The sequence below is a fragment of the Neolamprologus multifasciatus genome, chromosome 2, assembly GCF_963576455.1.
Source record: "Neolamprologus multifasciatus chromosome 2, fNeoMul1.2, whole genome shotgun sequence".
Classification (NCBI taxonomy): Eukaryota; Metazoa; Chordata; class Actinopteri; order Cichliformes; family Cichlidae; genus Neolamprologus; species Neolamprologus multifasciatus.
Genome location: NC_140440.1, coordinates 22,701,696 through 22,724,284, shown reverse-complemented (window position 1 = coordinate 22,724,284; position 22,589 = coordinate 22,701,696). Strand labels below are relative to the sequence as shown.

Here is a 22,589-nt window from a genome sequence, read left to right as displayed (position 1 = left end):
TAATACTTAAGAAAAAAAATCAAGATTGAGGTTGTCATAATTCATGCATGAAAGGGTTAATTCATCATAAAGCATTATTCCTCCTTAGTATGCCATTTTATAAATACAGATATATGAATATGACTATGACTATTACTGGCAGTGATAGCTATACATGTTGTAACAGTAACAGATGGATAAACATATCTGTGTTTGTAAATGTCATACTAAGGAGAAACAATGACACATGCATGATGAATTAAGCACTTGCTAATACCTCACTAATAGTGTGACATTAGTGACATGACAAAACTTTCCTTTCTGACAAGGCATATAGTTGGGGCTGGATAAGCTGACCCTTAGTTATAACACAGTCGACCAGGCTACTGGGGGCTTTCCATGATGCACTGAGTCTTTCTTATTCACTCAACTTCTTTCACTCATATGTGTTCATACACCACTCTACATTTAATCACTAGTTCTTATTAACCTCTGACTCTCTTTTGCAGCATGTCTTTGTCCCGTCTTCCTCCCCTCAGGCAACTGAGTTGCCCGCCTCTCCCTAAACGTCGTTCTTCCTGTTAAACCGGAGCTTTTCCTTCCCACTGTCACCAACGAACTTGCTCATAGGGGTTCATTTGATTTTGGGGGTTTTCTCTGTTTTCTTTGTATTATTGTAGAGTCTTTGCCTTAAAGTTCAAAGCACCTAGTGGCAATTTTTGTTGTGATTTGTCTCTATATGAATAAAATCGAATTTAACTTATTTAATTCAGTCACCATGGTCACAAAGTTGTTAAAATGTTGTTATTAGTTGGTTGAAATCTTGATCCTAGCAATTAACTAATTTCAAGCTAGTCAAACCAGAGTAGCCAGGTAAACCATAATACAAGACCTGTATATTGTTTTTTATTGTTATTTTTGTAGTATTCAGTAGCTCCTGCACCTTCAGTAGGTGTATTACTATTTCAAACCTCACCTTCGAATCTTCAAATACTGTGTGTAATGTGCAAAAACCAGCGAAACCCTAAATAATTCAGAGGAGTTTCCCTGTGAAAAGCGTGAACCTTATCGACAACCACGTCAGTGGTAAGAGGCAACACCCCCACACATCACGGCCCCTCTTTAACATTAACATTTTAAGAAAGTTCCCATTTAAGAAATTCCTAGTCACACATCTTCTAGTGACACATCTAAGCGACACAGAAACTGTGAGGTCACCGAAAAGTGCTGAGCAATAGTCTGACATAAATATATACATATGTATTATTTGTGTGTGTGTGTGTGTGTGTGTGTGTGTGTGTGTGTGTGTGTATTAAAACTGTGATGACAGGAGCTAAAGAGAGAAAAAAAAAGGAGGGGTGCCCATATTAGTTTCTCTGACTCTTCAAGCATGTACTTCCTCTTACTTAATGAAACCTGCTATATCTGTATATAACTCCCTCAGTCTCTCTCTCTCTCTCTTTCTATATATATATATATATATATATATATATATAGATAGATAGATAGATAGATAGATAGATAGATAGATAGATAGATAGATTGATTGATTTGCATAGTCATTTGCAGTCATCTTATTGGTTACATTTGTTTTTGTCAAAAGACCACCTGCACCAACCAGTGAAATTTAAAATATAGTAACCCTCTGACACAGAGAAACAACTCATGCATTTGATTTCTCACTATGATGTCAGCTTTCTGCATATGAGGGCTGTGAAAGAAATGATAATAAAGCTGGTTCTTTATACTGGTTATTTATAGATAAATTGCATCACCTCCAGACCACATGCAATACACTGCACCAAGCCTGTGAAGACAGCTATGCTAATTTTGTATTACACAAGTTGTAGCTTTTTACTCGCTAAACCAAATGCGAGTAAATTCATAAAGTAAATGTATTTACTTCATGAATTTATTGTTTACAAAAGTTGAAAGATAACAATCTGTCTACAATACTGAGACAGGAGTGAAACTTTGGGGCGCTATTTTGAAAAAGAAAAAAAAAACATACAGTAATCTTTTTTTAAACGGTCGTGTCTCTATGAAAAAAAAGAAAAGTATTTTTATGTAGGTGTGTATGGGGTTTCTTCCGCTTTCCTCCTATAAAACGCATGGGCAGAGGTGCTGATCACATCAGTGTTACAGCTGAACGACGCTACTGAGGAAGAGAGAGAGAAGCCGCTGCAGTATGATGAAGTGCGTCCTTGTTCTCGCCTTGTTGCATTTCTGTGTCAGTGTTAAGCCAGACACTAACTTGATTACTGAGATCATACATGGACTCGAAAGTCTCAGCAAAGTCAACTTCACATATGTAAGTACTCGAAATGTTTATCGCAACTCTATGTTACAAAGTGTACCGTGGCTTCAATGATGTTTATTACAATGTTATAATATTCAGTTCATAATGCAATTAACTGATTTATTTTTCTGTTTCTTCAGAATGGTAGTGTGGCCATTAAAGTCCCTGCAAGATGTTCATTAAAAATGCCTGTAAGTTAGGCACATTATCACCTCCTCAGATGATAGATGCATTACGTTTGTTATGATAAATTAACTATGCCTTATCATTTTACCATTGCAGCACAATTGTTCAGGTGTGGTCATTAAAGAACTGGAGAAACTTCTCAGCAACGTGATTGTGCAAGAAGAGGACAAACACTATATACAAGAACTTCTGGGAACTTCTGGGAAACTTGAACATCGTCACAATGATGCCAACGTAAGACAACCAGAACAACTCTTAACAAGATCTGTTTAGATCTGCTTGTTTATGTCAACATCTCCATCCAGATGACATGCAATGTAATAGCTTCTTTTTTCCTTTTCCAGAATCCCAGTTGCTGTTTGAAATCTGCAAACATGTCCAATCAAACCTTTCGTCTCTACATAATCTTCTTCAAGAAACGGAACACTAAAAGAACAACAACAGCACCTCAAGTGAAGGTAGCTTGAGTCCAGGAAGTTTTCCTTCCTAACCCTTGACGTATTAACTTTCCAAATTTCAAATTCTGAATATTAAAAAAAAAGCGCTTCCATATATTTATGTATTTATTTCATCATATTTATATCTATTTATTTACAATTTACTGTTTTGTATGCAACTGAAGACCTTACCTCCCAGTGATACTGTTGTAATATTCACCATGTGAAAATAGTATAGAGAAAGGACTGCGCTGCTGTCTTCAGTAAATTAACTTGTCTATACTTTATTGTCTATTTATTTATTTATTTATTCATTCAACTAATTAGTTTGTTTAAAAGCCTTTATTTAAAACATGGTAACAGTTGACTATGTAACACTGTTTGCTGTTTTGCCTTTTCTTGTCTTTTTTTTTTTTTAAGCACTGAGGTCTGTGGTTTTCCTTGAACTAATAGTGAAAATTTTGTGGAATAAAGAATTTAGAAACAAAGAGTTGTCTTTCTGAGATTTACCGCCTCCAGCTGAGTGTTTACGAATAGAAAATTTCTGAAAACTTTGCAGTGGCCGTCTCTTCTTTTAGAAAAGGAATTATTGAGAGAAATAATACTGTGGGTGAACACTGACATGTATGCTGCAGTGTCTAGTTTGACATCATAAAACTGGTTTGGTTTTAACTTGACATTGTACTTTTTAATGATAACACTTAAACTAAAGCTCGGCCATAGACTACCTAAAACCTGGTTGTTAATGCATCACGATGAAAGTCCAGTTTGGAGTGCATATCACACAGCATACTCATTGCCATGATATTAGTCATTGAAGTGTAAGGTCATTGTTAGAATGACAGTGTTACCTGTGTTACCGGTAATGAAATCCAAAGAGATGTGGGACCATGGCCGCCTAGGAGCAGGTAAAGGTTTTAGGAGTGCTGCAGATGGATTGTGGGCAGTCTTATTCTGGGTGCACATGGTGCACTCACCAATGTACTCCCAGAAGTCTCTAGATTAGGCCATAAGTGCCACTGCAAAAAAACGAATGGTCTGCTGGACCCCAGACAATTATGTGGACCTCCTCTGGGATCAGGTTTGTTCTTCTGTGCAGATTGGATGAGGGTCTCGATCTCCCAGGTAAGAGACCCAATGACACATGAGGATAGTAAGATCTCTTCATCTTCCACAGGGGCATCTAGAGGAGCAAAGTGCCGGAGTCTTGTTTGTTACTGTGATCTGATTTAAACTGCGGTAATCTATGCAGGCATGGAGTGTTCTATCTTTTTTCTCTACAAAGAGTAGAGTGCATTGGGGTTTTCAGACTGAGAGCAGATCAAGTTACTAACTAAAAAAAAGCTTCTCTGAGTGCCTTTCCTCCCAGCATCTCTCCTCAGCCAGTATCCAGAAATTCACTGAATAATCAGCCACACTAAGTTTACAGATTGAGCTGCATCAGCGCTGGTTCCCTTAACAAAAATACATTTCAATTTATTCAGTAATTCAGTAAGTTAACTCTTCTCTGGCCTGTGCCCATAATAAAGCTCTGCCTTGCTTCAGATTAGTTACAAGCGCAGTCTAATCAGAGGCATACATTCTAATTAACTGTTTACATACCAGCATAGTGTTAGAAAGCCCTAGGCCTTTACTAACTCATTCGTGAAAGGCTCTGGTGGGGATAATGCTCATTCCGGAGGCTCAGGGGGCTGTGAGGTGTCAACGGAGAGGTTGGTGAAGTGGGCAGAGAGAATGAGGGGGCCCTGCTCAGGAAACAGCAGAGGTCAATGGTGTAGAAGCAGCAACGGCAGTGGTGAGAGGAACTGAGGAAACAAGTGGATTCTGACCAAACAACAAGGAAAGGCATCCAGTCAAAATTAAAATGCCTTCTGCTGTGGTGACCAGTGTTGGGTAAGTTACTTTAAATTAGTAACTTAGTTACATTACTAGTTACTTCTATCAAAAGTAACTCAGTTACTTCAAGTTACTCGTTACTTTCAGAGTAACTAGTTACTAGGGAAAGTAACTTTGGTTTTACTCAGAATTCTCTTGTTAATGTGTTGCTTCCGTAACTGGATACCCAGCAAGATTGCCAGTCTTCTAGCTTGCTTACTTGCCACAAGTGCACTGTGCCACCTACCAATAGAAAGGAAAAAATAATGTGCATATTTCCACGAGAGAAATCCCACGCCTGATTCTATCCTAGCCTGCTTTTTACATCAAACACAAAAACTGCAGTCATGGTGTTTTCGATTGTACTCAGAACTCGGAAATTCTGCCTTCTGAATATGAAGATGTAGGCAACACCAGACTGCAGATGAGCTGCATACAGGGCTGGACTGGGACAAAAAAAATCGTCCCGGGCATTTTGGCTAGAGACCGGCCCACCATTATAGGAAAAATCATAAAGCCTTTGAATGAAAATAAACACTGTTGTGACAGTGATGTACACTGTTCTGATGGTATATATATATATATATATATCAATCGTTTGTTGTAAGACTCAGATAATTATTTTTTTTAAAAGTGAGACATTTTAAATGAGAATAAGAAAAGTATTTCCTTGTGCCCCCCTTTCCCTTTTAATGCCCTACATGGAACCCTGGCAACACTTTGCTAGACCCGCCCCTGCACAGTTACCAGCTGTCATCTCCTGGTTTCATCTTCATGTTTCCCTCTCACCACATATTCAAACCGATATCATGACCAGCAGGTTTACAGCTGTGGCTCCTGCAAACATCAGCTGATACTTAATTAATATTAAATAAATTCTAACAACAGCTGATCAAGCTTAAAAGTGCTGCTGTTGTTTACCGTGACATCCGCTGGTTTCCTCTTTCTGGCGCAAAGTGGGCGATAAATAAACAAGAGAGAAAAGCCGATCAGCTGATCATTGATCAGTTTCATGATTGAAGTAGAAACAGGAGAGGGGGGTGAGAGGATGAGAGAAGAAGAGGCAGCTGTGCAGCGTAAACACAGAATAACTCCAACTTTGTGTCTTTTTCATTGTAGCTGAAGTCCGGGACAAACTGTGTTCCTTTTCAGCTCACCCACCCAGCAGTATAGAAACTCCGTCATGCTAGGTAGCAAGCAGTACGAAAAAGTCAGCATAACGAAAATAAACTCCACCTAAACTTGGTTCATATCTGACCCAGATGGACTGCAGGTTATAACTTCTTACCTGAAGTTCAGTTCACCTGACACTCTCGGACCAGCGGCCGCTTCGGGTCTCTCCTCTTGCCTCCCTTTTCCTTCATCCACCTGCTGGCTTCCACCACTTGCTAATGTTATTGAATCTGTGGAAGCTCCGCGATAGCCACCACACGAAGTAACGAATAACGAGCCTATCTAAATCCCAGTAACGAGTAACGCGTTCCTGGTTTTGGCATAATAACTAGTTACCGTGCGCGTTACCACAATAATAACGTAGTTACTGTAACGCGTTACTTAATAACGCGTTAGTCCCAACACTGGTGGTGACCCATTGGGATCATTAGTAATACTACATCTTTAGGTATGAGTCAAACTATACACACAGTACAGTTTTTATGATTGCTATGTTTTATGTATTGTACACTATAGCAGTTACGTTCTGATGGCATCTGCATGTATAACATTTAAGACACAATTTTACACTTTTTAAAAGTTAATTAATGATTACAAAGAATTCTAGTGTAATTTATTTTGTAAAAACTCTTAATGCTATTTACTTAGCATTTCGTATTACAAAGTCGTAATAAAGGTTTATTGCTGATCAGTGAGCCAGTTCTCATGGCCAGGTCCTTAGATAATACCACTCTGGCAAAGGCTACTGGTTTGTCACAGAAACCCACAGCCCGTACCACTGATCCTATGACGCATGTATAGGTTCAAATGTGTAGTCTCGCTTATCATATTATAATTTAAGCACAATCATTTCCAAAACCTAACCCAGTTCTTTTGGTGTAACTCAACCACTAACAAAGTGAAACCACTGATTCAACCTTTTTATAACAACTGATATAATGATTATAGATGCATCACAGAGTACATTTTTACCATATAACCCTGGTTTAACCCTGTCAATGTTAAGCCAGTTGTTAAGCAATCAGTAAAGCTACTTTAGGCTACTCTTGCTGCAAAGAGTTGCCACATTTATTAATTACATTTTATCTATCCTCATCACATAATCAGTCTCATAATCCCTCTTGTAAAATAAGTGTAAGAAAAAAAATATTGCAAGTGTAGATGATAAAAGACTGTAATTAAGAAGAGTGGGAAGGGATGTGTTGGAGGATAGAAGATGCAGAAAGTTCCCCACCCCCATTTAACTCGGTGAAAGGCATAGTGGGAAAAGCATGACAGAAGTGCCTCTTTTTTTAACTTCCCTTAGAGAAGTAAAAGTTAACAAGCTTGCATGGCAGGGCACAAAACACGCACGCACAGGCATGAAGTTTCACAGACAGGCATGTCTGATAAACACGCAGGGCTGTATCACACATGCCCTCACACTAACACACAGGAGTTTGATAAGAGGGCTGGGGTTTTTTTGGCTTCCTAAAACGGCAGTTGTTTTTTTTTTTTTTTTTCCTCTTAGCCATCTTACTTATCGCTTTTGCATATTTTGTGGGTCATCACCAAGCAAAAAAAAAAAAGAAAAGAAAAGAAAAAGAAACAAAACACTCTGGAGCCTTCTCACGACATCAAAAAAAGCTCACAACTTTAAAAAGACTTTAACCCAAGATCTCATGATTGAAAACTACATTTCCTTAGGTTCCCACAAGAGCACATCAAGATTGAGAAAAGGAGATCTACAGATGACTTCTGCTAATCTAGTCTCACACATTTTTAGTCACATCAGGTTTTCTGAAGAGTAACTTAGTGACTCATTATATTGCTAGAAAAGATAAGTAAGATAAAGAGGTTATCGTGGCACTTGTCACATGTGGGAAATCACACAGTACAGACAGCAGCAACCTTGGAGTGGCATCCATGTCTTTGAAGTATACATGAGTTAGACGAGTAGCAGGTGCACCTTTGAACACAGAAAACCAACAGAGGAGGATGCAGAGAGAGAGAAATGTAGGCAACAGTGCACCTCAACTTGTCTATTTATTCTCTGACCCTTTCAACTCTTACCCCTGCCTGTTGTGTCTTTAATGTCCTGGCAGCCAGGCAGAGAGCCTGAGCCTCAAAAGAGATGAGAAAGGACCAAAGGAATACACTTACAATATCCTAATCAAAATGATTTGTTTTTTTAATTAACCACCCGTGAACTAATACTAATATATGGATAATCATAGATAAAAGAGGAAAGAAAGGACCTCAGAATTTGATTTATCTACATCGATTTGGGGTCAGTTTAAACAAAAATGGATATACTTTAAAAGCAAATACACAACTAACATACTTCTTTATCTTAATGTGACGAAAGAATGCAGAAAAAAAATCCTTATCAGGATGCTGCGCCCGCATTTCTTTTCTTTCTCCAACAGGTGGCCTCAGCGACCCAATGTACTTGAACGGACCTTGCTATGATTTTATAATCTACCCCTTCATTTCAATAAACTTCACCAGATTTAAATAAGACTCTGGAAAATAACTACAGCAAGGCTTAACGGGGAACGGGATGCGTGATGATTTTCTCGTGAAACCTGTTGTGTCATAAAGCAGTGACCGAGATCGGTCGCCAAAGGGCCACAGTCACGCGCTTTCATTCCCATCGCACTTTCTCCTGAATGGGACAACGTCAGAGCGCCGGTGTGGAAGCGAGCCAGAGGTCTTCGGGATCTGGCCGCAGATGCGCACTGTGGCTGCAGGAGGACGCAGCGAGAGCGCTGAGTGACATTTGAATCCGGTGGTGTGTACTACTATTAAATCGCAGCAACAGTCAGCGAGCTGGCTTCCAGGGAGGACACAGGACTGTGCATTTATTTGTGTTTGCAGGAAATGGGGTCTGGATGCTCTTTGGAGGGACTTTACACTGGGAAGTTCGGATGGAAGCGGTGGGACGTTTGTTTTTAGATGTGGTATCAAGCTGCAGCTGACCGCACACTTTATCTGTAAGTAAGAAGTGAATTTGGTGCTAAAACAGTAAAATAGAGAAACCGCAAACACAGTTTGTATATATGTAGGAGGATGTGACTCTTGTTTTGAGTCACGTCTTAATAATTACAGCCCGCTCACGGGAAAATCCTGCTCTCACAGCTCCAGCCAGTGAGTGTGTTATTCTAAATCGGATCATTGGCAACACAAATTACAGCTGTACGAGGGTTTATTGGGGCCATTGCAAAAAAAAATAAATAAAATAAAGTAATAAATTTAGTGGACACACATGAAGATGGGAATAGTAATTAGCACACTGATTAAATAATAGTAAATAATACTTTACAATTATATTTATGCAAATAGCTCTTTCCTTGATTCAGCCCGGATTTACCACATTATGAGAGGCATCCGAATTCTACAAATACATAACTATAACTGGAAACTATTCAAAAGGAGACTGATTTTGATGAGGTGAAATTTGGAGCATCAGGAGCTACAAAGAGATATGCAAAGGTATGATTGGTTATTATTGTCCAAACTGCGCTCTATCATGGGCCATTTAATGGTGCTTGGGGTGTGATGAGGCTGAATGAGCCCCTTCCCCCCCAAATCTTTTTACCTTTTACTTACAACAGCCCTGATATTCTTTTGCGTAATCAGCTATATTAACAATCATAGCTATTATATAAACCACAACACAACAAACCACAAAAAAGATATATAACATTTAGAAAATCATGCATATTTATGATTACTTTTATCTTACACAATATTGAATTTTTCTAGACTAATTCATTTCTTTTAATCCCCAGGGCTACTGATGTGTTCTGTAAGCAGACAGAGGATTCCTGCGATTACATTGGGTTTGGGGCTAAAACAGAACAAGCAGAAGAGAATCAGTGACTACACCACTGCACTGAGGAATTAAGGTACAACTACCTCTCCATCAGTGCAGCTCAGATGATGTCAAATCTATTTTACAAGGTCAGAGGGCAAATGTCTGTCCCAGAGAGCATTTGCCTGAAATGTCTCATCTTTCATCATTTATCAGACGATAAATTGATGGAGACTTTTTGCAGTAATGGAGAACAGGAGCCTCATAGAAACTAGTGGATAAAATGTAACAAGACTCTTCAGTATGACATAAGCAAAGAACCCCCTCCTCCCCAAGCACACACTCACTTTCAGGGATGGATCCCATGAACTTTACAACTGTCATCGACAATGGGTTTTTGGACGAGGCGCCATCGAGTCGTGTCCTAACTGGCTGTTTTCTCTCGCTGCTCATCCTCACCACCTTGCTGGGAAACACTCTGGTTTGCGCGGCCGTCACCAAGTTTCGCCATCTGCGTTCTAAAGTGACCAACTTTTTTGTGATCTCGCTGGCCGTGTCCGACCTATTGGTTGCCATCTTGGTGATGCCCTGGAAAGCAGTGACGGAGATCGCCGGATTCTGGCCGTTTGGCTCTTTCTGCGATACCTGGGTAGCTTTTGACATTATGTGCTCCACGGCCTCAATTCTGAACCTTTGCGTCATAAGCCTGGACCGCTATTGGGCCATCTCCAGTCCTTTCCGCTATGAGAGGAAGATGACACCCACAGTGGCCTATATTATGATCAGTGTGGCCTGGACGCTGTCTGTCCTCATTTCCTTCATTCCAGTGCAGCTCAACTGGCATAAAGCCCAAACCAAATCTTACACTGCTCTTACTGGGTCCTCTGTTTCACTGGCATCAAACGCTACATCTTACCCAGAGAACTGTGACTCAAGCCTAAATAGGACCTACGCCATCTCCACCTCTCTTATAAGCTTTTACATCCCTGTGGTCATCATGGTGGCCACCTACACACAGATTTACCGCATTGCCCACAGACAAATCAGGAGGATCTCTGCTCTAGAGCGGGCAGCCGAAAGTGCCAAAAACAGACATGACAGCATGGGCAGAGGCTCCAGCATCGCAGACTCAGAGAGCTCCTTCAGGTTGACATTCAAGAGGGAGACAAAGGTGCTGAAGACGCTGTCAGTGATAATGGGGGTGTTTGTGTGTTGCTGGCTCCCATTTTTCATCCTCAACTGCATGGTGCCCTTCTGCGAGCAGTCGAGCGGAGGGGAGGCTTTCCCCTGCATCAGCCCCACCACGTTTGATGTGTTCGTGTGGTTCGGCTGGGCTAATTCCTCACTAAACCCCATCATCTATGCCTTCAATGCGGATTTCCGGAAGGCCTTCTCCATCCTGCTGGGATGCCACAGACTGTATCCAGGAGGCCACGACATAGAGACGGCCAGTCTAAACAAGAAATGACTCACAACTCTCTCACGGCACTGACTCATCCCTTAATTCTTAAAACAGTCCAAGAGTTCCTGTTGCAGCCAGTCTGATTGACTTGAAATGCAAAGACTGCTTTCGTGCGCTAACTCTTATTTTGACTGAAGGGTATGACGACCCCACATGCATCCATGTTTGCATTAGGTGAATGGTCTGCCTTTGCGATGTCTACCATAGCGGGCTTGCTGTGCTCGCCATTGTCTCTACACTGTCTTCAGATGGGAGAAGCTCCCGATAGAGGAGAGAGGATTTGGGATTAAAATCTGCCGCTGTTGCACCAGGGATCTGGGAGAGCAGCGGTGCTGACAAGCTCTTGGGATAGATAATCCCATGACTGGGCAGCACACACCCTAATGATGTCAGACACTGCTCTCTTCTATATCATCAAACACACACACACAAACAAACACTGTCAAAACATGCTCCCCGAAATACCATGTAGCACCCAGCATGCACACTACAACAACAAATTCCATGACAGCACACAGAAACACTGTTAGTTTTTACACTGACATTTCAGGACCTGCAAAGACTACAGCAGTAAAGCATCAAGCCAAATTATGTTGAACATATGTACAGGTAAAGTACATCCACAAGTGACTTAATATTACAGCTAGAATGAAAAGTGAATAAATTCAAGTGTAAAAGGAAATCCCTAAGAAGTGGAGACGTAAAAATGTGATCTGAATCCGTATAAGATGCAGAGATGGGGAAAAACAAGCCGACTGCCTCGTTACTGGTTGAAATGTTATTTATAAATCATCGACATTTGGAATCATTATAACTTTAAACCAAATTTACAAACTTGTGACCTCAGAAATGACACCAGTCAGCGGCAACATTAAAACCATTTGCCTAATATTGTGTAACACTTTGGGCCCTGTGGGTTGTGAGGTGGGGCAACGGTGGATTGCATCCTGGAGATGCTCAACTGAAGATCTGCTAAGTTCAGAGGCCAGGTCAGTGCCTCGGGCTCTTCTTGTGTCGAGTCATCACTGAGCAGTTTTTGTAGGGTGGAGGGGTGCCTTGACCTGCTGTGTTCAGGGAATAAGTTGCCACTGGGTTGTGTTTGTTCTGCCGCTATGTTCATGTGGGTGGAATATGTCAAAGTAACATCTAGATAAGTGTTTGAGCCCAAAGTTTCCCTGCAGAGCATTCCATTTTTACCAGATAAAGAATGTTATTCATTTTACCTGTTTGTGGTTTTAATGTTGTATCCAATTGCCTGATTTGTCCAGTGCTTGAAAGTGTTTTATTGGCAGAAGACAGTATTGTACCTGCTATGGATGGGATTATTATGGGATTATGGGTTCTTTATGTGAAAACTGAAATGGGTTGGTGTAATGTTGTTTCATGTTCCTGTGAAATTTAACAGAAATACAGTGTCAACTGGTGACACACTTCCTTTGTGCCATAAATTGCATAGTAAAAGCACATCTAAATGACAATTGTGTCACTTTTTGTGACCGTTATTTACCATGGGTCTTGTTCTCACTGATTTTGTCACAGTTCTTATTGGTTTGGATACATTACTGAATTTCTCTGTGAACTCCAACAAGGCAATGAACACAAGATGCCAGACAATCAGCCAGCTTACAGTTTAGAGCATTAAAACTACTGCTTTTCTGAGTTAAACCTAACAAGACGGACAATGCAAAAAAGCAACTTGTAGCACAAGAAAACCGCATGACAGGCAACGGGACTCTCGTACAAAATATAAGTTAGAAAGAAACAGAGGAACACCATAATTTGTAAGAATTAATTAAAAAACACACAACTCTATTGGGAAATAAAAGTCCACTTATCAGCTGTTTTACTTCACTTGAAACATAAATGAATTTTGGTGTAATAAAGATGTTTTTTTTAAAAACTTATTACATCACATCATTCAAGTTGCTAGTTTGACATGAAATGTATTAGACCACAGTTTAAATTATGCTTTAGACTGATTTTTACATTTATTTACTGCTGTACTTAAACTGCAAATTTAATAATATGTTTTCTATATCAAATGCATCTTTTCATTTCCAATAAAGCCCCCCAAAATAAAAAATCAGTAATCGTCAGAAGAATTTTGCTCATCAAAGATGAATAAACAAGACAAATCTTAATTATTATTATCTTTATTATTTTAGTGAGGCCACTATGTTCCCATATAATGAATAAAAAATGGCCCATGTTTTGGAAAATTAGCTGTCTTGTCTGGTTTCCTGTCTGGAAATCTTTCATCAGTAGCAGAACCCCAGGAAGTAATGAAATAGTCCTGCATGTATTGCAATGTAATATAAACACTTTTTATACCGCAAATCAGAATTCATTTTAGAGGTGCTGGTAAATATTCTTTTTAGCTTTGGAGAAAGTTAGCATTTGCCACTGCTTCCAATCTTTTGCTAAGTGAATTTTTCTCTTTGTGTAGGCTAAAGCTGACTTAGTTTGCTAATGAGCTTTAGCTTCATCTTCTTCTTCTTCTTCTTCTTCTTTTTTTTTGAAAATTACCTGTAGAAGTATTAGTAAACTTTGATTTTAGCTTTGAAAAAAAAAACTTTAAACAAAGCTAGTTAGCATTTTTACTGCATCCAATCACTGTGCTAATAATTGTGTTTCTGTAGGCTTTAGCCACCATTGCATTCAACATTAGCTTAATTTTTCAGGCCCAGGGGTTGTCGCTTGGGTGACAGGCACAAATTCATCTGACAGACATGAGTGGTGTTGACCATCAAATCTAAATCTTGGCAGAATCAATCATGACTGATAGATGTTGTGGCCAAAACCGTGAAAATAAGACCCAGCAAATATCAGAGACATAACAAGATAAAGAACATCATCATTAAGATCTACTGCTAATCTGTTAGCCAGAGTGAGAATTCATGACAAGCAAAAGCTGTAAGTGTGTTGTGAGTGAATATGCAGGTGTTATATTGGTTTTACTACTGCATACATGTTATGTTACATTCAGAACTGTATAAAGCCATCAGAAGAAACAGCTGTGCAGTGTCTGCTTGTGCATGTGGAAGCATCAGTGCACATGTTTATAAATGTATATTTGTCCATTTTCATGAAATCCACAGGGTGTGTGTGTGTGTGTGTGTGTGTGTGTGTGTGTGAGATAAAGAGACAGAGTGGCTTTGATTCCGATGCACCTTTGTCGCATCCATGTTTCAGTTCCTTGTTAAAAGAAGAGGATAAGGAGGATTGTAGATTTTAGTTTGCGGTGGTTCCGCTGTCTTTTATGGATTTACCTGTGACAAGAACCTAATCCACTCAGATGCTTTAATGGGGAGTACGAGGGAAATTGAAGTAGTTGAAGTGTGAAAAGACAGCAGAGCAACGACAAGGACAAAATAAATTATATTTGGCAAGACCCAGTTACACACTCTGTTCCACATTAGCCTGCTGTGTCGTCTTAAAAGATAAATCACACTCAAAGATGGTTTGACATGAAGTTCATGTTCGGTAATGTTAATGAATATCTCAGTAGATGCGTCGTAAAAATCAGAACTTGATTAATTTTTCTGTAGAACTGTTGCTTCGTCTTGCAGGTCAAGCATTTTAAAATAATTACAGGGCAATAAATCCCTCTCAATAAGCAGCAAGTCTAAGAAGTGACATCGTTCAGTTGAATTAAGTTAATGCTCATTATAAATATGTAAAAAACTATATACTGTGAGAGAAACTCTTTCTCTCATGGGCTAACACACAGACACACACGCACGCAGAGCTGTCCTTTAAAGGCCGCTCTCTCTTGGCTCTGGACTGTCCTTGCCTCTAAGAAACCTCCTCAAGCGTGCCACGAGAAGGGAACAGCAATTAATTTGAGTGACATCATTCAGAGTGATGGCTGAGGTGGCAACAAGACAGTGTGTTTGTGTGTGTGTGTGTGTGTGCGCGCGAGGGAATGTGTGTCTGTGATGGAGTGCTTGAGTCCTTGCAATGTCATGTGCACTCGGCGAACACAGAAAATTTCTGTTTGCTGCCCTTTCTTTCCCTCCTGTGGAACTTGTGATATTCTCAGAGCAATCCTGCCTTTTTGGATTGGCACTTCAGAAAATGGATGTTAGATGTGGTAACTTTAGATGATGCTAATGACTGGCCTTAGGGAAATGATTTACTGAGACAGAGAGCGAGAGAAAAAAGGGACAAGGAGACAGACAGTCTTATGTAAGAATCAAGCAATGGCAACTTAAAAAAAGAGACACGGCGGATGCTGTGTAAATATCACATAACCCACCAGAAAGTGTCCTCAGTCTGACTGCCGTCACATATATAATGAAGGATCCTGTAGTCACATACTGTTTGCTTCAAGAAAGATATACCTGGCGATGCGAAGGTGGATTTTTAATGTCATTAATGATTCCTCCGTCACCTCCCCTCCTCAGGGGAGGTGATGGAGAATTAAAATGCTATTAAACAGTTTACCATAATCTGTATCACTCTCCATTAAACATGTATTATTCAAAACTGTCAGAGCTCTTATAATTGCACTAGAGCCTAATGCATTTTTAATACCTCGCACAACACCAGGATAAGCATAATTGAGAGTGAATGTGTTGGTGGCTGTAGCCAAAGTGCATCAACACAGTTACATGCTGAAAGTCATGAATACATTTTGCATGTTAAAAACCGCTTTTTAACTTTTTTTTTGTCTGCGTCTGGTCTCGCTGCTGAAATCAACAGATGTTCTATGATGATTTTCGATTAGTTTGAGGTGAAAGAGCATCAGCACAATCACAACACACACCCAGCCACTCAGATTCTCTTTGTGTCGGGGTCGATGGAGGCTCTATTTGCAAATGGCACAGCAGATTCAAAAAGCTTGTCTGATTTTGGCAAAAGGCTGCTCTTCAAAAATAGATACATAAGCTTAAGCCAAAGGTTGCCCTGCAAATCTTTTGACCTTTAGTGCCCGTTCTTTGCGGCAAGCCTTTCATTCATCTTTCTGATTTTGCTCTTGCTCACCATTTCTCTTTCTTATCACACTCCTCCGCTCTCTTCCTCCACCCTCGCACTGTTTACTGTTCCTGCTGCAAACCCGCTGGCATTGCTGCGTTACCATTCGTCACTCTAACTGGCTCCAGTGGAAAGGACATGCCCTCTGACCCCACCACTGGGAAAGGACCAAGGGAACGAAGAGAAAGGAATGCTCACACAGAGAACTTCAGAGAGATAAGAGAAAAAATATTTATGCGAGGGAGGGGTGCACAATAAAAGACTGGTTTAATCTTAGCAAACAACCTGCTTACCAAGAGTTTGGTCTACTAGTTTGGTTAAACATAGTACAGTATACTTTTGCACAATACTGTACAAAAGCCTCAAGCCACCTGTGTATTCTTTATATTTTTATAATTATATTTTGCAATTTATAAAAAAAAAACGTGCAAACATAAATCAAACAGTATATAAGGCCAAAACAGGCTTTTTACAATCCCAACAATATTTGATATGACCATGTTTAATTCTTCAGCACAGCCTTAACTCTCTTTGGGAAGCTTTCTTCTAATCTCTTTTTAAGTAAAATTCAGGAATAGTTCTCTAGCCTTCTTGAAAGACATTCAAACCTCTTCTTTGGATATCTGCTGCCTTTTGTTCTGTTCTCTGTCAAGATATTGTTGTAATGTGACTTCACCTCATGCTACACTACATGAACCCTTTCTCCCTTTCTTAAGAATGGCTTCTTGACAGACTCCTTTCCACTGAGACCATTTCTGCTGAGGCTTCAATAAACAGTAGATGGATCCGCTGAAGGGCCAGTTGCATCTCTCTGGTCCTGTGTCGGGTCTTTGGTGGAGTTTTTCCTATTTCTTAAGCCCTTTCCACACCAAACATGTAGACACAACACTGGTTCATGCCTTGAGTTATGTGCATTTTTATGCGTGAGTGGTTATCATGTCAGTATTAAGTAGATCAACCAAAAAAATATCCTAAGGTACAAAGACTGGTCTGAAAATGAGTGAAAATTTACAATTATCCAAGGCAAAGAAATGTGTTGCGTCACGAATGGCAGAAATTTTTAAACAGACCACATGGATGACAAAGAGAGTAAAATCTGGCAGATGGCAAATAACGGTTGTGTTTATGTGGCTCAGGACCATATTCATGCTGTTTGCACCATAGGATGTTACACTAGGACACTGCGTGACTTTCTTACCCTGGTGGATGAATTCTCACACACCAAAAAAGCCTAAAAACTTGCAAAAGCAAGTTTGGTTGTTTTTGTTTGTTTGTTTGTTTGGTTTTAGCAAAAAAAAAACCAAACAAAATATTGGTGTGCACAAATATGCTGTCAAGTATCACAGAGAAACTGAACATGAGTACTTAGAAGTCCTGCTGATTTTCTGCTGCTCATGTATGTCTGAGTAGTGATGTGCAGAACAATGTTAAGTATGTAAAAGTGTGGAATTCTCCGTTTCTGTATCCCATCTGAGCTTATTCTAAAAACTATTCTAAATTCTATTCTAAAAATAAGCCAGAGATTAGTTGATGCTGCTGATGGTGAAGAGGTGTATACTTTAGGTAATCCAGATTCTAGTAAAATGCTTTCCGCAAAATGCCATCACCACGGCTTTGTAGTCGCATCAATCACATATAAATCTGTGATGTCAAAGCAAGTTTTAAGATATTAAACTGTCAGATAACAGAAGAAAATAGTCATACTCATTTCTTTCTCTATTTGGCTTCTTTCTAGCAATCTCTCTTCTGCCCTTAGTAAATAAAAGGAGTACAAACACTCTTACCATTTAATTTTCATATTTTTAAGAAGTGCATGAGAGCAGCACAAGCATGACTCAGCACATGCAGTCATCAGCTCCAAAGCTCTCACATTCAGCACTGCTCACTGTTTAGCTCATTTAGGCCTGACAAACAGCAGCCATCATTAAGCCCATGAAGCAGGGCAACTATCTCCCAGTTCCCAGTAGATTTGGCAGTAATCACTCTGTTGCTCTGTGTCTGGCAGCTCATTCAGCTGATGATGTTTTTTAAAAAGACACATCTTCTCCCGCACAAGCTAGCTGATTAGCATTAGCATCACCCCAATTCACCTCTGGGGCGTCCTACCAGCAAGAACATCAACATTAGCATCATTAATAGCATTTTCTCCACTTAGAGCTGTCTCTGCCAGACAGCACCTCTTCTCTCCCCAACTAAGCTGCAGAGCTTGGCTGGAGTGGACAACATCCCTGCTGAGAACACTGTTCACCCTCCAAACTCATTTGCACCCAGCTTATTATTCAGTGTATAATTTGATTAGCTTCCACTGCCTTGGCTTGTTACTCATTTAATATGCTTCAGCGATGTTTCCTTCTCCACCTCACTGACAGTTTGTGGTACGCTACCAAGGCAATATAAGCCGTTTTTTAGCCAACATTAAATCTGCTTTCTGTAGTGGATTTGGTCAGGACAAATCAGGTCAGTTTATTTGTTTAGCTCATGTCCCCTGGAGGTCACTCCATGAGACAAAATGACCCACCACTGGTTTGTGAAGTTCTGATCTGGAACCTCAATGTTAGCAACATTGCTGCTTTTGCGCTGCCTTGCTAACACCAGAAGCGATTGTATTTGGAAGTAAAAGTGGAGTGCTAAATCCTCAGCTAATGATAGCAAGCTTGATTAACCAGGTGGTCTATGGAGATTAACTAGCTTTTGGAGTCCGCCTCAGGACTGCCTCACCTGGAAATGCCATTTTTGGCACCAGCCCCGGAGGTTGCTGCCTGAGTCAGATATGACGCTGAATAATAATACCATCCACAGTACCTCTATATCTGACTGAATAAATGCTTAAGCCTTGATTAGACTTTGACTACATTTGGGGCGATCGCGGCTCAAAGAGTTGGCAGTTTGTCTTGTAACCGGAAGCCCTGGCTCGGACAGTCTCGGTTGTTGTGTCCTTGGGCAAGACACTTCACCTACCGCCTACTGGTGATGGCCAGAGGGGCCGATGGTGCGATATGGCAGCCTCGCTTCTGTCAGTCTGCCCCAGGGCAGCAGTGGCTACAACTGTAGCTTGCCTCCACCAGTGTGTGAATGTGAGAGTGAATGAATAGTGGAATTGTACAGCGCTTTGAGGGTCTCGAAATGCGCTATATAAATGCAATCCATTATTATTATTTATTGGGGTTAGGTTAATTGGTGATTCTAAATTGCACACAGGTGTGAATGGTTGTCTGTCCCTCTCTATGTTAGCCCTGTGATCCTTGTAATCTGTCCAGGGTTTACCCTGCCTCTTACCCTATAGTAGCTGGGTTAGGCTCCAGTAAGCCGGATAGACTTTCTGCATCTGTAAGTATGCTAGGGTCCACTTGTGTCCGAACGATGGAAATTTTGTCATCGGATGAGTATGTGAGGGTCTGTATGGATATGGGTGTGCTGCAAATTTTTCTTTGTTTTTGTTGTTTTTTTCTCGCAATTTTTTTTCTGAACGCGTGGACTCGACTGACCACAAAGAAGTTACATTGTAATGCACCAACTACAGTGCATGCCAAGTGGTGAACTTAAAGCACACTTCAAGCGCTTTACTCATCTTAACGTTTCCAGTTAAAAGTAAAAAAAACAAAAAAAACCAACCCAAAACTAAATGAAAGCATTAAGCAACCTGATGGATACAAATGCACGGACAATGCTGTGCAAGTTAATGTTACATAAGATGTAGCTCAAAATTTAGTTTCTAAAGTCAACTAGATAACAATCACTTCTGATTTTGCTTGTAAAATGAGCTGTTTTTTGCTAATAACCACTGAGTCATTTGCTATGTCTACATGACAAAGAAACCACGTGTTTTGCTTTGCAAAAGGAAAAGATGTTTCACAGATGGGTAATGTGTTACTCTTGCACATAAGTGAAACCCCCATATGAGGTGGTGAGAAATGCACTCTCATTTGAAACCAACTAGTTTCTGCTTTCATTCACAGTTTCTCTAATCTGGCAACACGAAAAAAGCAGTGACAGCATAGTTTGACATTTTCATCAATTGTACCAGTTTCTTGTGAACTTTTTCATTTCTCTAGACCCATACCATTCTTATTTATAGTTTTTAGATTTTCGCTGGCAATCAAAGGGGTTCTCCACTATTTCACACATTTAGTTCAGTTTACTCATTACCAGTGTTGGTCAAGTTACTTGAAAAAAGTAGTCAGTAACAAATTACTGATTACTTCCCCCCAAAAGTAATCCCGTTACTTTACTGATTACTTATTTTCAAAAGTAATTAATTACTTAGTTACTTAGTTACTTTTTAAAAACACGAATTACAACCTGAATAGGTGATAAAGTGATAGATCTTTCAGTCCAATTCTACTTTTTCTACATAATCCATCATACAAAATGTAATCAAATGGAAAAGTCTCCTTTTTTAAAACTTGTTTTATCAGTTTTAATCTTTTAACTTTATGCATCAAGCAAAGATTTAATTATATGCAACATTCTCTGACTGGAAGAAATTTGTTCAATATTTAAACCTATTTTCTGCACATTCCAGCACATAAAATATATATTTTTTGGTGTTTACACTCACTCTTTCAAATAGATGCAAGTAAAACACAGCAGAAAATAAATAAAGTCAAAGACTACCAACCCCTTTGCTCTATTTTCACCTGTAAAGCAGGAGTAGGGTAGGCGGAGGTTTACCCTGGTGCAGGTGTGTCGCAGCGGTCAGTGGAAGAATCCGCGAGTTTCTCTGTGAATTTCCCATTACGTCGTAGCGCACTCGGTGCTTGCTTGGAAGTTTAGGGGGGTTTTTTTCGCTGTAAAAAGAAGTTTTCTTCCCACGCACAACGGACACTAATGTTCTTGTCACTTTTTATGGAATCAAACTTAAAGTAAGGTCAGTACTTCCACGCTTTAAACGCTGCATGCTCATACTCTCTCCCGCACTCGATATGTTATCCATTGTTGATCTGCACACAGCTGTTGTCACGAACGTCGCACTTGCTTACGTCACTGTCATGAGACATTCTTGCAAAAAATCACGGTTTTAGTAACGCAGTAACGCAGCGTTCCTACGGGAAAGTAACGGTAATCTAATTACCGTTTTTGCAATAGTAATCCCTTACTTTAATCGTTACTTGAAAAAAGTAATCGGATTACAGTAACGCGTTACAAGTAACGCGTTTCTTCCCATCTCTGCTCATTACTAAGGTCACTGTTACACCAGCTGTAATAGTAATCTTAAGGAGAAGTGGAGGGACAGTCAGCTTTGATTTAAAAAATTTTGTATAAAACCTTTATTCGTTATTCGTCATAATTAAGTATGTATAAAGGAAAGAAAGCCTATAATGAAGCTCTATAATGAACTGCACAAAGCAAAGGGAAAAGCTTATTTAAACTGTTTTCAAGAGTCAATGTATTACCTGATAAAATGTGAAGTATGAATGACAATTTTTTAAAGGAATGACTGAAGGAATGGCTGAGCAAAAAAAGTTATTATGACAATTATATAAATATGAGTGTTGTATATATATTATATATATTGCCATGCATGTGACACAAAAAACGAATATCGAGGTAAAGGGATGAAAAACAACAACCCGAATGAATGTAATGCCAGGCATAAATTTTAGGTTCTGCTCTGTGCATGTGAAAAGGAGATTAACAGAGCGGGAGGACAGCACAGGCGACCACTCAGCAACAGACATCCCACTCGAGCGATGGCACTGTGACAAGCTGAACAAACATCCCCAAGAGAGAGACAGAAAGAACAGGAAGGAGGAGTACGGGGGGAGGGAGATAAGGACAACGAGATGAAAAGACGGTTTGAGAATTAAAGAAGAAACTGGGAACAGATTGAGGCAAGGTCTATAATAAGAGAGAAAATTACAGGGCTAAAGAAGTAAAGAGTTAATTGTAGAAAGAAAATAAGTGGCTTTTATTGTATCTGTGTTAACTTAGTTAATCCGGATCCATATGCTGGTCAGGGTAAACGAGGAGTCGTTTATGCTTTAGTACAGTACCGCCACCATAAAATGTTATCGTCTTCACTAATACAGTGGTGTATAGACAGAGGGGTGAGATCATATTGAACTTGTGCAAACATTTTCTGCTTTAACCTCCATAACTGGAGCAAATGTGTTGTATTTGATCACAGGGTTCTTTTTTTCAATCATTTAATTGGAGCTTGAAAATGCAGGTTTTACTCATCGCTACTTGGCAATATATATATATATATATATATATATATATATATATATATATATATATATAGTATTTTTAAAACACACAATATTTTATGCAGTGACTGAATCAAGACACCAGGATTAATAATGAACTGAGTACAAGATATGACCAAAGAGAAGAGTCAGGAAAACACAGTCTCGCTCAGATGGGCCAGAAATAGAAGCATGTCAAACATTTATTTTTGCAGTG

The 22,589-nt window shown here is 39.7% G+C and overlaps 2 protein-coding genes across 3 annotated transcripts; both read left to right on the top strand.

Moving 5' to 3' along the window:
• The first annotated feature begins 1,512 nt into the window (after window positions 1-1,512).
• Window positions 1,513-6,246, top strand: LOC146524354 (uncharacterized). The gene is made up of 4 exons (XM_085183297.1): window positions 1,513-2,290; window positions 2,419-2,469; window positions 2,561-2,698; window positions 2,809-6,246. The coding sequence occupies exons 1-4, from the start codon at window positions 2,168-2,170 to the stop codon at window positions 2,929-2,931; spliced, it is 435 nt and encodes a 144-aa protein (XP_085039423.1). The 5' UTR covers window positions 1,513-2,167; the 3' UTR covers window positions 2,932-6,246.
• Window positions 6,247-8,471: 2,225 nt separating this feature from the next.
• Window positions 8,472-14,265, top strand: LOC146524353 (D(1) dopamine receptor-like). 2 transcript variants are annotated; one of them, XM_085183286.1, is made up of 3 exons: window positions 8,472-8,924; window positions 9,274-9,423; window positions 9,723-14,265. In XM_085183286.1, the coding sequence occupies exon 3, from the start codon at window positions 10,101-10,103 to the stop codon at window positions 11,211-11,213; it is 1,113 nt and encodes a 370-aa protein (XP_085039412.1). In that variant the 5' UTR covers window positions 8,472-8,924; window positions 9,274-9,423; window positions 9,723-10,100; the 3' UTR covers window positions 11,214-14,265. The 2 variants fall into 2 exon arrangements, with proteins under 2 accessions (XP_085039412.1, XP_085039404.1); XM_085183278.1 differs by lacking the exon at window positions 9,274-9,423.
• Window positions 14,266-22,589: the final 8,324 nt, after the last annotated feature.